At 37.5% G+C, this 17535-nt stretch overlaps 3 protein-coding genes across 4 annotated transcripts; 1 reads left to right on the top strand and 2 right to left on the bottom strand.

Annotated features, from left to right (window-relative positions):
* Positions 1–980: 980 nt before the first annotated feature.
* LOC135582304 (inositol-tetrakisphosphate 1-kinase 5-like) lies at positions 981–2562 on the bottom strand. Of its 2 annotated transcripts, none has more exons than XM_065116433.1 (2): positions 2423–2562; positions 981–2337 (listed from the first exon to the last, which is right to left on the bottom strand). In XM_065116433.1, the coding sequence occupies exon 2, from the start codon at positions 2281–2283 to the stop codon at positions 1264–1266; it is 1020 nt and encodes a 339-aa protein (XP_064972505.1). In that variant the 5' UTR covers positions 2284–2337; positions 2423–2562; the 3' UTR covers positions 981–1263. The 2 variants fall into 2 exon arrangements, with proteins under 2 accessions (XP_064972505.1, XP_064972504.1); XM_065116432.1 differs by having other exon boundaries at positions 2411–2550.
* Positions 2563–6155: 3593 nt separating this feature from the next.
* Positions 6156–10160, top strand: LOC103990431 (uncharacterized). The gene is made up of 4 exons (XM_009409563.3): positions 6156–6446; positions 6536–6934; positions 8785–9199; positions 9760–10160. Exons 1-4 carry the CDS (start codon positions 6194–6196, stop codon positions 9956–9958), a joined length of 1266 nt encoding a protein of 421 aa, XP_009407838.2. The 5' UTR covers positions 6156–6193; the 3' UTR covers positions 9959–10160.
* A 399-nt stretch (positions 10161–10559) lies between these two features.
* On the bottom strand, positions 10560–17342 carry LOC135616805 (protein AE7-like). Its single transcript, XM_065116431.1, has 6 exons — positions 17188–17342; positions 16067–16257; positions 13837–13942; positions 13643–13742; positions 10886–10931; positions 10560–10793 (listed from the first exon to the last, which is right to left on the bottom strand). Exons 2-6 carry the CDS (start codon positions 16188–16190, stop codon positions 10693–10695), a joined length of 477 nt encoding a protein of 158 aa, XP_064972503.1. The 5' UTR covers positions 16191–16257; positions 17188–17342; the 3' UTR covers positions 10560–10692.
* Between the last annotated feature and the right edge of the window lie 193 nt (positions 17343–17535).

The raw sequence follows: 17535 nt of genomic DNA, 5'->3' as shown, positions 1-17535 counted from the left end.
CGGTAGCGTCGATTGAGGCGTTATCGTCGACAATGACCAAGGGAGAAGAAAGAAGAGGGAGAAGGGGAAGAAAGAAATAGAAAAAAAAGGGAGAACCTGGAGATCGCCGTTCTCCTCCTCGTTTGTCGACGACTTCTCGTCCGCACGAGGGAGAAGAGGCATCGACGTCGCGGGGCAGAGAGAGACAAAGAATTTATTTTTTCTTCTATTCTCAGGCAACGTCACCTGCAATTTTTTTTTTTTTAATCCGAGGCGACGTCGCCACGCATAGAGGTAAACCAAGCAATTTACCTATATATATATATATATATATATATATATATATATCGAGCGGTATACCGAAATATACCGCTCAATATATAATACCGTACTGTACCGAATAAGTCTCGAAATTTCGGTACGATACAAAATTTCAATCCTTGCCTCCAAGAGGAAGTTAAATGATTAAAATAGACTATGTAATGCACAAGGAAATATTAATCAAGAAAAAACAAAGAAAATATAACAATATCCTATTATTAATGGATAGGACCAACAAGTGAAAAAAATGAGTATAACAACAACAAGAACAAGTCACAATGTCTTAATCATTTAGGGCCAACTATATGAATCTTTTCTCAATAACAAGCATAATAAAGCAAGGTAACATCCCAGGTTAAATCACATATAAGAGTATGATGAATAAAAAGCTATAGATATGGAATAAGAGTCATGCTTTGGGCTAATATATAATGCATTTAGAAGTGAATCAGCAAACTTACACAAAGCATGACATTTTGGTCTAAATAACTGCCAAAACAGTCATAACCAAAATTCTCATGCAAGTGAACACTCTTTAGACTCATATTCACAGAGCCAAAAAAAAGGAACAGCAAATCACAAATTTCAGGTAGTATAGATGCCTAATTGATTGGAATCAGAACATAGTCATTTTGAATGAAATACCAATCTTATTCCACTTCTAACTAGAGAATGCAATCTTAAAAGGAGAATACCTAATTATTGCCACAAAAGTAAGGATGTACATTGTCAATGTAAGAACCAAATGAACCCATCCCAAAGTTAGAAATGCCTAAAAGAGTGAACTACTGAACTACTTATTCAGCCAGATACGATAATCAGGCAGTGACTTTCATATATGCTCTGATCATCTTAGTTGGCAGAGAAGTGGAAATTGTAACTTTCAAGTACCAGATGAAAACCGGTTTCCAGAAGAATGAAAGCACTTCAAACCTCATCCGACATTATCATATCTTCTGCCATCTAGCGATGATTTCCGACCAAAACCTTGCTCTCTTTGTCATTATCGCCAACAGCTAAGCCTCCAGGATCTTGCTCTTTGTTCTCATAAACGATGTTCCAGAAGAAGTCAGTTAAAATTTTCTCATAAGATGGCATTTTTGCATAGCCAGGAAAGTAGTTAATGTCAATCACAAGATAACGGTTTCCAATCTTCACATCCCTTATAACATCAAAATTGAAAAGGCGCAATCCCATGGCCTGCCTCAAACCCCTTGCTATCTCCGTGAGAAAGCTCATCGGGGGCATCTCTGGCTCATTCAGATGCATGTAATACTCGACCTCTGTTGGGTCCTGCGTCGTCATATTGGACACCTGCGAGAAGGTGACAGATCCCTCAGAGCACTCCAATTTCTCTTCAGAGACATCCGGAAGGGACTTCCTCTTCACGCACTGCACATAATCTCCCACCACATACACCTTGAAGATGACCCCCCCATGGTTCACAAACTCCTGCAGTACGAGGGGCGGTTTGAGCTTAAGGAGGGCATCGCGGTGGAAAACAAGCGACATCTTATGCGACTTGGCACTTCCATCGGCCACCAGGGGCTTGGCAATGACCGGGAAGTGGAGGGCTCCGACGACCCCAGAATTGGATAGGGCGCCGGAATCATAGATCACCACCTGGCTCGGGATCCCAATGGTCTCCCTCAACTGGGGAATCTCAAGTTCAGACACGACCTGGAGCATGGAGATACGGTTGTGGAGGCGCTCGATGGCAAGGGGTGGATCAACGATAGGGACGCTAGGGTTCCTGGCTTCAAAATCCTCGAGCTGGGCCTTCCAATCCTCACCATAAAGCTTGTGGATCACGCAATCGAAGGGACCCTGATCCGCGAGGCGCCGTGATGCATCGATAGCGACAAGATCGATACCACGCTCGCGTGCGAGACCGACAAGCGAGGGCTGGATGAAGCTCTGCTGCTTCTTTGGGGCGAGTGCGTACCCTACCACGAATCTCCGAGGAGTTATAATTTCCGCCATAACAAGCTCCGTATCTTAAGAAACACCTCGAATTCCTCCTCGATCTCCGATCGCCTACGAAACAAACCACATTTTAGAGCACAGATCGATCCTAATCTAGAGTTCCTCAACCTAAATTATCGATTACCAAGGGCAATACATGAAGAGAAGCGCAGAAAAAATAGGGTTCTTCCCTTTTCTCGTTCTCCGAACACCCGCCGGGTGGGCGCGGAGGGCGAGAGACAGAGAGAAGCAGGAGACGAAGAGAAGATGGGGAAGGCTGGGGAGTTTTATAGCTCGAGGTCTGCAGGGTGAGATCACTTGCGGTGAGTTCATGCTCGAACGACTGTGACCCTCTGGAGGTCAATATATCTCACTAGGAAGGTGAGCAGAACCGGAGGATGATGGCCTACGCTTCGGCGTGATCATTGGCTGATACGCGTGGCGGCCTGACGACCGTCGGTTGGCGCTTTAACGGACCCGAGTGAATCATGTTTGTTCGAGGAGCCCGTGATCGAGAATCTTGGGGTCGTGGAAAGAGAGCAGCTTCCCCGGCGGTTCTCCGGTGGCTCTCACTGTTTCTTCAGCGTCAGCGTGAAGTGAATCATGTTTGTTCGCGGAGCCCGTGATCGAGAATCTTGGGGTCGTGGAAAGAGAGCAGCTTCTCCGGCGGTTCTCCGGTGGCTCGCACTATTTCTTTAGCGTCAGGGTGAAGAATCGTTAAGGAGATTCGCTCCAACGCTATCGCGGGGATTCGCTCCAACGCTATCGCGATAGCTAACAAGACACATTTGAAACCATATTTATATTTTTAATATATAATTAAAATTTTGAGTGAATATATAGTTATTAAATACTTTCAATGTCTGCTAATAATAAAAAAAATTATATTTTAAATATATATTGACATAAGTATTATTTGATAACATCAATATTTAACTATTTTTAAAGATATTTAAATATTAAAAATATTCAAACATTCGAAAGTAATGTTTGAAAATGATATTTCATTATTTGTGGGATGCTAATGATATTTTTTTTTTAATTTAAAAGTACCTTATAATTATATCTAAAGCTTTAAAATTATCAAAATATAATTTTTATCAAATAATACTTATGTCAATACATATTTAAAATATAATTTTTATTCATAATTAAGAGTTTGAATTCTTTTGAAGCATCATACATGGATGGAATAAAATTAAAGAAAAAATTGATGATTTTCCTTTAAAAAATATATTTTTTGATTGTTAGGATTAAAAGCGGCACTAAAAGAGGGTGAATTAATGTAACAGAAAACTTTCGTGATTTCAAAGTAACGTAAATTACACAAATGAAAAACGTCAGTTTCGTAAAATCTTCGTACAATTAAAAAATGATCTCGGAATGTGTTTACTTGAAAGCACATGTGAGACATAGGCGTAATAAAAGTACAGTAAAGAGGAGAGCCAGTTTGCTATAAAAGTAAATTGCTCAAAGTAAGTACAAACCAAGTTTTAGAGTGGTTCAATCAATGTAACATACATCTACTTTCGGATTCCTCCTCCAACGAGGTCACCGGCATCTATTAAAGGCCTTCCTTCAATAGGTACAGATCAACCACTCTTACATAGCACTTTTTTCTTTTCACGGGTTTACGAGAGAACCCTTACAAATCTCACATCTCTCTCAAATGATCTCAAAACTTAGAAATGAAGGAGAACTCTAGCACTTGTTTACAACACTTTTTCACCCCTAACAACTCAAGATTATCTCAATACTTTTGTGTCCTTTCATGCAGAAAATGGTGGGATTTTTATAGGCCCCAATGGGTTCAAAAATGGAGCCAAAAAGTATATAATCCCATATTTTCAGGGTCTTGGCAGTACCATCATCTACAGTTTGACACCGGACGATACCACCGCCTAATAGAGCTCGGAGATCGAACTCTGGCGGTACCATCGCCTGACAAGGGTGGTACGATCGCTGGCAGCAATAACTGTCGGTGGTACCACCTGCCAGTCTAGGCGGTACCACCACCTAGATTTCTTGGGGCACTACTTTTCAAACGGTGCCACCGTCGGCCAAGAATTCAAGGGGTAAATTGGGTGCTTAATTCGACCCAATTCAACCCTATTAAGGGTCCAATTGGCCCCTAGTTAAGTTAGTGGGATTACCTCTCAATCCTAATTTAATTTTTGTTATAACTATGACAATTAAGACATGTTTACTGTACTTCTTGTTCCGGTGCGTCAATTGCTCTTCCGACGAGATTCCGGTGTACTTCCGGCGAATATCTGACGAACTCTCGGTAATACTCCGATGGACTCCTGATAAGTTTCTAGACTTTATGACGATTTTCTTGGCAAGTTCCGACGAGCTTCTTTGGCAAGCTCCTAGACTTCTTGGTTGATTCCGGTAGAACTTTCGACGAACGTCCGGACTTCCGACGAACTCTCGAACTCCCAATGAGATCTTTTATGTCTCCGGCATAACACATGCTTTATGTCTTACTACTATTATAGTTAATCATACGTACTTTTCTCAACATATAGATTAGATCAAATAATTTATAATTAATTTTATCATCAAAATTCGAGATTCATGTATTTTACATGTGACCTAAGATGTCCTTGAAAAGTAATCTTAAATTTATTTAGCTGAAATAGTTAAACCGAATTAATCAAAGAGAGAGAAGGAATTTTGGTACATGCTTACACTTTTTTTATATTACATTATTTTGAATTACAAATTAAGATTATATAACTTTCACTTTAAAATACTGTCACCATTATGCATGATTTGACTTTAGATAACTTTAAGACTTCCTTGATAACTATGTAAACTTATTAATATATGATAATAAATAAAAAAAATAACCCATGGGCGGTATAAAATCAAGATTATTGCTCACTTTCAATTGCCATGAAAATCCATACAATTCACTAAAAATCATAAAAAAAAAACATAAAAACACTATATATATATATATATATATATATATATATATATATATATATATATATATATAGCCACCTTAACATGAAAAATAATCTCAGGATAGTTGATGTTATCAAATAAAATGCTTTGAACATTTTCAAGCATTACTCATTAGCATCCAGCAAATATTCAAATGTTGATATTATTTTCGATTTTCTTTTCCTTGAACTTTATTCCATTCGAGATGATGCTTTAAAAGGAATTCAAACTCTTAATTAGGAGTTAAATATTTAAGTTGTGTTAGAGTTTGATTTGAATAATTATGTGTAAGCAAATTAAATATATCTATACCTAAAAGCCACCAATATGTGAATCCAACGCATCTTTTATGTAAGAGAAAATAACACCTCTCTTCTAATCCAAATTAACCCAAATCGATTCGTGTCAACCGTTTGGACTTATTCATCAACAAAAGCATGTAGAAATTGATCATACAGATTGGTGCTATTATGGAAAAGAAGGGTTACTTATAATTTTTAAAGTAAAATAAATAATCTTATTTATCCTAACTTGTCAATTATTTGAACGACAACTATAGACAAAATGATAATTTCAATATCATTTTCGTTTTTAACATGTTAAATATTAAAATTATATTGCTATCGATAAAATTATTAAAAATTAAAGAAATATTAAAATTATCTTTTTTATTATACTTTCGTACTGATTAATTATCACGTGTTATGTTTTCTGTGAATGCAATAGAAGATATTAAGATAATGAGATTATTTATTTTATTTTTAAAATTATAAAAATCATAATAAAAATCTTAAGTACTAATTAGCTCCAAAAAGAATTACTGGGTCAGGCACCGCTTCGGCATTTGGGTCGATCTGAACCGGCCCATCCTTAACCCGGTTCGATATGAACCGGTGCGGGTTTTCGCTCGACGAAAAATGAATACCATCTGACCGGTCCGAGTTTTCTCGTTCTTCGTTCTGTTCGAAACCTAATGCTGAACATGAGAGTTCAGCTCCTCCGTCGTGCCCATCTCCTGGCCCGCCACCTCCGCCCTCCTCCGCCTCTCACAAAACTCTCTCCCTCCGCCGCCGTCCCCTTCCTCGGTGCCGCCCTCCGCCCCTTCTCCTCGCCCTCGGACTCCCAAACCCCACCTCCTCCCTCTGAATCCAGTTCCGCGGCGCCACCGGCCTCTATTTCCGAAGCCCGCGAGGCCGATCCCCCCATCGAGGACGTCAGCAACAAAGGTGGAAACCTTATTGCACTTCCTGTCAAATTTTTATTTCTTTGCTCACGAAAAGTTGGATTTTTGTTCCTTTTTTTTATGCTTGATTAGAGCTGAAGCGCCGGCTGGAGAAGTACTACGAGGCGGATGACGAGGAGCCTCTTGGGTCGGTCTTGGAAGCAATTTTGGCGCGGCGTTTGTCCAAGAAGCACGAGGAGACCGATGACGAGCTGATGGAAGAGCTGCGGATGGCACCGCTGTCGAATGTGAAGGACCGGGAGTTCGAGTCGGACTTTGAGGAGTTGCACGATACGGATGAGGAGATAGAAAATCTTTACGATACGAGGCAATATGTGGAGAAGAAGCTGATGAGCGATGAGTTCTTCAATATGGATGACCGCAAGTGGGATGATATGATCAGGGAGGCCACCGAGAAGGGGTTCTTGAAGGACACCAAGGAGTGCGAGGAGATCCTGGAGGATATGCTCAACTATGACAAACTCCTACCAGGTAAAGAAGCATAAAAGAACTGTAAGTAAAACTGCAGCTTTAGTTGATAACGACTTGCTACCATTTTTTTCTCAACCTAATGCAACTTAAATAGTCAGTTCCCAGTCTTGATGTTTATATCGTGATCAGTGGTCAAGCAAAGAAGAAATTAAGTGTTGATAACTTGATACAAGAAGATGAAACTATTAGGGAAATTTAAATGTGATAACCACTTGCCAACATCTATGTATACTTAATGCAAGTTGTATAGTAGTCCGAACAATGGATTTTTATATATCATGATTAGTCGAACCAGGATATTAGAGCTCCCGGTCTTGGATAACTATTTCAGGCGTCGAAACTGTAAGGAATTGTGTGTGTTCCAGTGAACTACCTGGAATAAATACAATGGATTTAGTTTCAATTACATGTACAACCAACAAAGTAATACTTATAAATATTTACTTGTATTAGACAATTATAGTTTGTGGGGATAATATTTTAAATACTCGCATGCCAACAAGCTGCTCATCTTCTATTCTCAATGCCGTCACAAAATAGTGTCTGTAAACTATTTAAAGTTGGTTATTGGGCTTGAGACTGAGCTCAGAGTTGTATGCACAGTTCCTCTAAAATTAGATGCTATGTGCATGACAGTTAACTGGCACACGGTTCATCAATGCTACTTCACTCATAGTGATGACTAGATTCTTATATTTGACCTAGGTTCAAATTTGATCATCCAATCAATTAAGGCCTAGGCGTGACCCAAGCATCACCTTCTTGTTGGTAGTGCCCACCAAATCAAGATACTAACCAATCCTTAGTTTAGCTATGATACTTCATCAGCCCTATTTGAGCCTAGTATGATCAGTTTGAAGAACCAGGGCACCACATCAGTAACCAAATCAGTGTGGAAAGTCTTTGCACATTTGTGGACCACTCCTGCAACAATTTGATAGTTTGGAGATACTTTACTTGGTTACTTTGAATTAGATTAGATTCATTACTTGTGTAGAATTTTGGCATGCTTAATTAAAAATAGGTTTTACTTGTGTAATATACATGCATATTTTGCCATTATCTGAAGAAAACAGCTAAAACAATAGTTGGCTCTTTAAGCTTCCACCTAGTCTCGGATTTCTCTCTCAGACCCACCTCCTTTTTGTTTTTCCTGTGAGACCTGCTTCGTTTTTGTTTGCTTTCTCAGACCCACTAATTTTGTTCTCTGTTTATCTTATTTTCTTAAGTTAGTTTTGTTTACAACACAGGTTGATCCTAGACAAAGCATGAAAAGAAACAAAATTATGTTCATGCTACGTGTTAGGTTTAAACACCAAAATTATGTTTTTTTTTTTTTTTCTAAATGTCTTACATCAGAAGCACAGGCATTTTGCCCTTGTTGCATACGAGTAATGGCATGTTAATTGGCATTACTTGCCAAAGATGTTCTAATTCTGTTTCCTGCCTGCATCAGTTTCTTTTATTGTGTTTTGAAAATTTTTCTTTTGATAGATTAAACTTTATCAGAAGATCTCTTCAGCTGCTGCTTTAATTTTAGAACTGTTCAAGAGTCAATTTGGTGGTGAGCATAGTTTATGATATACATAAATAGTGTCAAGCATATGTTTTGTGCATGTGAGCTTCTTGATGGGAAGTGGATATAAACTGTGTGCTTCCCGCTCTCTGCCTGCTTCCCAAAGTTTACCTTTCTTTGTTATACATAATGGGAGAAGGGAGAGGTTTCCTTCTATGGGCCATGGCCACTACCGTTTAAAGATTTGATTTGTGTTGAATTTCTATACCAGTTTCAAGATCCGACTTTGTTACTCTCTGTTGAAAATTATTTTTTTATTATGTCATTTTCTTAGATGAGATAAAACAGAAGGTGGAGACAAAGTTCGATGAATTGGGAGCCATGTGTGAGAGAGGAGAGCTTGAACCTGAACAGGCCTATCAGTTGTTTAAAGAGTTCGAGGATGAGATGGTTCTGGAATATGCCAAAATAATGGAAGCAGAACAACCTCCTGAAGAAGATGCAATTGCTGAAGTAGACAAGAATGCAGAATTAGATGACCCGCCTGGTGAAGGACCTATTTTAAGATGGGAGTCCCGTGTCGTATTTGCTCCTGGTGGTGATGCATGGCACCCACAGAATAGAAAAGTTAAACTTTCAGTGACTGTGAAAGAGCTGGGTCTTTCAAGGCACGCTTTTAAGAGATTAAGGGAAGTAGTTGGCAAAAGGTATAATGCGGGTAAAGATGAGCTCACTATAATCAGTGAAAGGTATGCTGATTTCATGCTTAGTAAATCATACTGTGTACTTATATGTGCTTGTCATCTTGCTCTGTAGTTTCTCATGAATATTTTGACAGTTAGCCTTCTTTTCTATGCTGGTACTTATACCTCATGCGACTTAGCATTGTTGGAAGTCTGCCTCTTCTCTGTATCTTCCATTTCGATAGATCATCCTTATGCGACAAACTTGTAGGTGGCCCTGCAAGTATACATAAGCTGCAGTGCTGCATATTTATTTGCATGCTTAAACTATATGTGGAAGCATGATTTCAAGATGTTATTATCTCCCTGAGCAGGAGTGGCCTGAAGCATTTAACTGCATGAGTTTGACGAGTTTTTACATAATGATAACACCATTCGGGCATGGTTTTAGATGATTAAGCATTCACAATAGCCTTTTTTTTTTTCACATTAATGACTCTGCAATTCTCAGTTCTACAAGGTTACAAATCTCTTGATCTTTGTGGTTGCTTCTATTTAACATGCTTGTCCTAACTCCAAGTAAACAAACCAGAATACCATGTGAAAACTTTCCTTGTCACTTTCAGGTTTGAACATCGGGAGGAGAACAGAAAGGATTGTCTTAGGACACTCTATGCGTTGATAGAAGATGCAGCAAAAGCTGATAAGCTGGTAGAAGAGACTCTAAACGCCTATGTCAAGGACCAACTCAAAGCTAATCCGTACTTCATGGAGAGGTTAAAGGCTAAAACTGCAAAGTCACAAGTGTGTCACTCAGCTGCATGACAAAATAATCCTTCTAAATATTAACAAATAAGCAATTGTGTTTTGACCGGAACATCGTCCTGTGGATTATGACATTAACTGTTTGGAGTTTGATTCTTTCTGCTCTGTTTGAACAAATTCATCTTTTAATCGGATTCTGTTATATTTAAATACTGTTGGATCCCTGGAAAATAATTAATTTATGCCTTGTTACAGTTAGACAGTTAGATTGTCCTTTTTACTTTCTCTCTTTTAGATTGTTCAGAACAATTGTATATTCTCAGAATGGTTGTGAAAATATAAGCTCGCTTATTTTAGTGGTATTACAGGAAACAAGTTGAGCTGCCAGGTGATGTGTCATTGTGCAAAAATTTTAGAGGAAGTATGCAGATTTTTTATTTTGTTTGACTTTCTATTTTATCCTTTTGTTTGAATCTATCCTTTCTTGACATAAGAGTAATATCTGTTTCACGCCAAGGTGATGAGCGAGCAACAATCTGATTCCTGTTAGGACAAGCCCACATGAAGCAACTTAGTCCCTTCTATTGTACCTGAGGGGATTCTCAAAGACATTATTCATTAATCTATACCGCAGGCATGTCACAGATAAAACAATGGAGTGTACACACAAGGGATTCATGCATTCTTCCAATGGACGTGAAAATGTCACTTCTCAAGTTCATCAAATTTGAACTCCTTTGACAGGCAAACACCAATAACAACAAAGAAAACGTGTATCCCATGTTTCTGATGGATCACGCATACGTCGACTCTAAGCATGAGTCAACCAATTCCAATAAGTTGGGATTCTCCAGAGCTGCCGCAACTCGTTCTTTGTCGTTTAACTGCTTATTCACTAAGAATGAGAAATGAAATGATTACAAAAGCTGGTACCAGCAACGAAAATAAAGGTGAGGTCAGCAGTTTAAATAGGAAGAATGCATTTACCTTCAGCTTCAGTTGCATGTCTTCCTGGAGCCACCCTGATATCCACCTACAAGAAAAAGTAGATATTCAAAGAGCAGATCAAGATTTAAATGCATGATCAACATTAACAATTGTCTCCCACATTCCGAATAGTGGGTTAGAACATTCTACTGTTGCAAATCTAGTAAATAGTACCAAACAATTTGTCTTCGACTTTACCTATAATATTCTAATTGTAAATAGTACCAAGGCTTACTCGTACAGTTCCAGTAGACTAGGCTGTGATATCTAATCCCCGATTCTTCTGAGTTTAATTGGGGCTTGCAGTAATGATCCGTACTGAACTACTTGAACTGTAGACAGGAGTTTATGTTCTTAAAGCACCTATAAGAAATTGCCCATAGATTCAACTCTTCAAATACAATGTAGCAAGTAACTAAGGCAATACAACTCCCGCATTATATGCCTAAACTACGTCTAGTGGCATGAAGGGGGGTAAGGAAAACACAAGTCTTGAAGTTGTAATCTTGCCTTATATGTTTCTGATATTGGTCTCATATCATGTGCTGTTAGTAGATCCATACATGAATAAAGTAGTTGAACAATGGGCAATATTTGATATCAGCATATCCTGAATAAAGTATAGACCTATGCCAACCTCCAGAGATTGGTTGACAAATATCCATAGAAATTTGAACCAATTTGGATCTAATTTGTATGTGATATACCACCAGTACAGTATTGTCCGTATATATCATTGGTCTGGTACTTGTGCTCCTATTTAGCAACTGTCTTGAGATCAGGATAACAATAAGGGTAGGCAATTAGTTCAGCTTAGGAATAGAAGCAGAGCTATAATAAATAATAATGGACAGCATTTCTGGTATTAGTTCCCTTGTTGAGGCCCATTCCATTCAATCTGCCACAGAAGCATCCAACTACAGCAAAACATAACTCATTAACCTAGCCTCCATCATCATATACTGGTCCGTCATAGCATTCATCTTTATGAAACCAAGCCACTCATTAAAAAACCAGCACCTGGAGAACCCTGTGCCAAAGTGCATTCCCTTTTCAGAGAAGTTTACTAGCTTCACAGGGATAACTGTATTCTCAAACAATCGACCAACAGAATTCCACAATCACCAGCTTGGTAAGCCAACTGGCACTCTGGCAAACACTCAAAAAGACTTGGAACCAAGGGAAGCAGCTTTAATCAAGCTTCTCAATAATAATATGTTTTTCCTTTTGAACCAATATATGTATCCTTTTCGTTGTGTCACTTATTCATCTTCCATCTTTTTTTCCTCTTAGTTCCTCTTCCAACTTAATCAAATAACAACATCTTCCTAGATTCATGATGTTCATATTCCCTTTCCAAACACTGCCTTTGTAGGATGTATTCCCAAAGGTATAAACAAACGATTTTAAGGTACCCTAAAACTGAAACAAGGACTAATTGGCAAAAAGGTTCTTTATAGCTATTTGGTAAAATTAGCTAGATATTTGCTCATACAATATAAACAAAATCATATTTTCATCAGAAAAACTATCAATTCAACTGTTAATGGACATCAATAAATTTAGTATATGTAATATGTCAGACCAACTTGGGTCTTATAGATGTACCATACTAATCTATAGTATCATCATCGAGGAACCCAAACCACCTGTCATGGAATCACGACATTCATTTTGGTGGTAGGAACATGTATATGATATTCTTTTATAACCAATTACCACGCACAATTATTTTAGATGAATCTTAACTTGTTTGTGTACCTAGATTCCATAGCTGACCCTTTTCATGAATATATTTCAACCCAACATATTATTTTCTAGACTTCACCCACTTATATTATATAAATATTGACTTTATTAGTTAGGAATCGTTCATGGATAAGTTCTTTTAGTGTTTCGGATGCCAAACCTTCAAAAAAAGGGTACCAGACACGTATCAGCATAAAATGTTTTGGTACACTGGTATGGGTCAGGTACTCGGTACAGCATACATACCTTGGTCAAAAGCATGGGTTTTGATTTCAATCATGCCAGTCAGTACAGAAAGATATTTAGCAACTAACCATGGATTTTAATTTTCGACATGTGTCAATACAGACCCATATGTACCAGTCTGATGGCAGATTGATATGCAGATCGAGTAATTACGCTTGATCCTTTCTGAAACCAAGTTTACCACCTGGAAAACTTACCGTACTAAGTCACTGGGTAGTAAGCTTGCTAGCTCTGTACTGTCCTGAATAATTAGCTTATAACACGGTAGTAAGCTTGCCAGTTCTGAACTGTACCAAATGATTAACTTATACCGTGGATTGATACTAATACCTAAAGGATCTGGCAACCGACTAGTATCAGTACCAAACTAAGTTTTCTAATGCTTAATTAGAAGAATGAGGACAAAAATGGGCACTATAAACTTCTACGTTTTGGTGGAGTATACACCTCTTAAGATGACAAATTTGATTGGGTTCACTTTGGTTGAGCCACTGTATCTTTTGATGATCATCAGATCATGTTCGATTTAGATTTAGGCCCAACTGTAGCCCAATCCATACTGGTAGCAGGTTGAAATTACAAAGTTCCAAAGGAAGCCCAACAAGTTGCTCAATTAATCTATCAGGTCAAGAGGGTTTGATTTGAATCCAAAACAAGCTTATGTTGTAGCTTATAAGCAGCAATGGTCATGACTCTTTTAAAGTCCTACATCTAAAAGGCACATCATCCTTCTTACTAAAAGATCTGGTCTGAGAAACAAACCTTGTAACGAGAAGGAAGACTGCGCATAAGCTTTACACGAAGGCAAAGTCCAATAAGCGTAGCCATACTACAATGCTCAATTGTTGGAGTAAAAGTGACCCTGCATGAAAAGTAAATAATTCTCAGGAAACAACTCTCATAACCATATGATTGACCAAATGACCATATCGAAGTGCAATAAAATGTTGACTTGCCTAACATAACTCTGCTTATCATTGGCTTCAATCGAGTCCTCTGTTACCACTTTCAACTCTTCCAACGAATATGGATGTTCTGGGTCCTTTATATCTCTTATATAGTCTCAAAGTGTCAAGAAAACAAAGTATTTTATACATTAGAATACATGCACTGAAACAAAAGCAAAGATACAACAACAATCCATAATGTTCCAACTATTTGAACACTGTACAAAACAATATTCTAATAAAGTCTTCTTAGATATCCCTCTACCTTTCCTTACACCACCGGTACAAATCATCTCACTCCTTTTGGTAACAAGATTCATAGATCTCCTAAGCACATGTATTTTCTCCAATTTTATCCTCTATCGGATGTCGGAACTATACCTAATTGTTCACGATATTTCTTTGTTATCAATCCTAATAAATCCACATATCCATCTCAACATTTTCAACAACACAGACACTTATTAATCATCCAACACACAGATCATAAAGCACAATTGACCCAACAACTTCATATGAAAATTTTCTTTTAATCTAAAAGGAATTCGATGATTACAAAAAAAACTCTTGATACACCTCTCTACATTAATTATCCATCATCAATCTCTCTATTTTTTGACACCTAAAATAATAGTATGATGGTCTACCTTGCTCACTTACCCTTAGATTGCAAACCTTATCTGACAAATTTTTTACACAAAATATTACTGATAGTGCACCTATTCACTCATCTTATGTTGAGGGGTTTGAAATTTCATCGATTTGTACCCAAAATATTAAGGGTTTACCTAACAAATACCTGACTCGTTCACCTAAGATGAAGCATTTAAAATCTCATTACACAAATTTTCAGTATAAGATATTAGTCTAATGATGAAATACCTGAGTCACTTGGTAGTGTACTATACTCACTCACTTGCCAACCTTAGACAAATGGTTCAAAACGTCATGCTATAGATTTGAAGATACTGGTCAATTTAGCTAGTAAAGACTTTAACCGCTAATAACAAGATCTCTTGATCAAATCTCATCTTCACCACTTAACTTTAACAAAAAGAAAATCTTCATCTTATTAAATAATTAATTCAAGATATCCACTAAAGTTTTCTGTCCATCTAAACTTAAAATATTTAGTTTTTCTTTTTAATATTACTAAAATCAAAATCACATCTCATACATTCAGCCTTAGTTCTATTTAATATAGAAACCTTAGCTTCCAAGATTTGTCTCTGTTCCTCACATTTAGAATTAATTCTATTTGAACTCTTATTAATTAAAATAATGTTATCAGCAAATGAATTATAATATGGAGGTCTATTCTATATATGACTAATAAGTTCATCGATTACCAATCTAAAAGGATAAGGACTTAAAATTGATCCTTAATGCAATCTTAGTTTTGAGCTGATCCACAGCCGAAACCATAATGGTGAAAAAAGGTTAGAAAAATGATGGCAATTGAAATGTTCTTTCTAAATGTTTGACTAGAGAATAAAAAATAACATCCAGAAAAGACTTTTGTTCACTTACATTAGTAGGTAAAAGCTAGGTTGAAATTCAAACCACCTAAACCTACACAACCTCAATTGAAACCCAGTGTTTTCAATTTGAAACTGTATATAATTACCATTGGTTTGCATTACCCATTTCATGAAGTTTTAAGTTTCAGTTAATAACTTCAGCATCTGCTTATATACCTCAAGATGTATATTTTAGCATTCAACCATACAAATAATCAAGATGACCACATTGTCGTCAGATGCATATGTTACAAGTCATATCATGAGCCAATTTCATGAGTGGTCTGCCAACAGAGCAGCCTAGAAGTGTCAAATCCTATAATGTTGAGGACAACAAAAAAATAACATCACAACTGATATTTATATTTCAAAATCATGTCATGAGAGACAGAGAAACCCTACACTGCTAATCAAATTAAAGGCTTAAATTAACTAAGATTTTAGGAAAAGATGGACCAAAATTAAAAATCAATTATCTTATTATGCTTTCCTCATGACACTTGGATCAACTTCATTTTCATATGTACATCTTAACAAGCTTCATTCTGTAATCCATATATATGTTTTTTATGTCACTGTTGTCACAAAACCAAGCCAGTTAAAATTATTAGGAAGAAGAAAAGCTGAAGAACCTGGATGACTATTCGTTTAACCTAGAAAGGACATCAGAATGGATCAAAAGATGGTATATAGTCAAACATGTTTCAGGAAAAGGATACCAAAAATTTCTTGTTCATCAATCGGCTCCACTGCATACTCATCTATGACGGTTGGCACATTGCGAGCCCGGCGTTCTTTCTTTTTATAAACTATGGGATTAGCATTGAGCAATCCAACCACCATTTCTTGTATTCTAGCCAGGATAAGCAAAGAGTAAAAGTGATGAAGCTCTGTCTTTGCCTTGTGCTTCCTGTAGAAAGAAAGTTCACTCAACCATCATCATAAGTTAACAACAATCAGAATTGAATAAACTGACAATATATAAAAACATAAAAAAGAAACACCCTCCACTTCTAGATTATACAGATTCTATTATGATGAGAAACAGAGGCGAAGTGTGAACCCTAAAGCTGAAAAAAAGGTTTACAGCTAGCAAAAAAGTCTGCATTCACTTTGCATATAGACTTTAATTAACTCAATTCCTTGCTGAGCCAGCAATATATCCATATTATTTCCAGAAGATTTGTTTAGATCTTAAATGTTGCAAATGTACGTAAAGCATCACAAACTATTTGAATTCAAAAGAGTATTTGAAAGGAAGTAGCAGTTATATCTCATGGTTAAGGCCAAAAAGTAGTCATCTCTTATTTGAATGAGCAATAATTTTATTGTTTTGTGTTTTATTCTTTTTAAACAATATCATGCAATGCAAGACGAATTAGTCGTATGGGAAAGGAAGGTCGGACAAAGTTGATGAAATAGGATCAATCAAATGAGCCAGGCTCTTTCAACTCCAGAGTTTTCCGTTGCTAGAACCATCTTCCGCTCTCGTTCGCTCGGTGTTTATTGTTTTATCATGATCTCACACCGATTTCCCCTCGGAATAAGATTCGATCACTTCAAATTGGAAGTAAGAACAAGAATAAACAAAATATCACTAGATCTCTCCTTTTGGTTCTTTAGGTGCCACCAACATGTATAATCTGTGGACATTGAATTAGAAGACAAAATCTGAAGAAAAAACAGAGAGAAATAAAGAAACATATTTTGAGAGTGAACAAAATAGCCTCACAACACAAGTCACGAGGTGTCGAATGATCGGGAGGGGAGAGAACGGGAGATAAGAGGAGAAAACAGGACAGGGGAGGAGAGAAGAGAACAGGATGAGGAAGAAGAGTACCAGAGGGGCGATGAAGCAGAAGCTCCGCTTCTAGCCGACGGCGAAGGTAGAGGAACCGAAAAGGCTAGGGCTCGTCGCCTCGTCGCGGGTGAGGTACGTATGTACTTTTATATTTCATTTTGTTCTGGTTTTTTTTTTTGTTTTACCTTTTATACAAGACTTGTGGAATCGACTCAGTAAACTCGAGAAGAGTGGTACCGACTTTATCGAGGCCAATCGCGAATCGAACCGAGCCGATCAGAAGTCCGGTTCGGCAAGCGGGCCTATCTGGACCGCGGGAATGTTATATCCTACGGTCAAAATCGAGACTTTGGTTACCAATGTTCCCAAAAGCAATGCGACGAAGCC

The sequence above is a fragment of the Musa acuminata genome, chromosome BXJ2-7, assembly GCF_036884655.1.
Source record: "Musa acuminata AAA Group cultivar baxijiao chromosome BXJ2-7, Cavendish_Baxijiao_AAA, whole genome shotgun sequence".
NCBI classification, from domain to species: Eukaryota; Viridiplantae; Streptophyta; class Magnoliopsida; order Zingiberales; family Musaceae; genus Musa; species Musa acuminata.
Note: the sequence above shows the minus strand (reverse complement) of the source record. Positions and strands in the feature narration are given on the sequence as shown.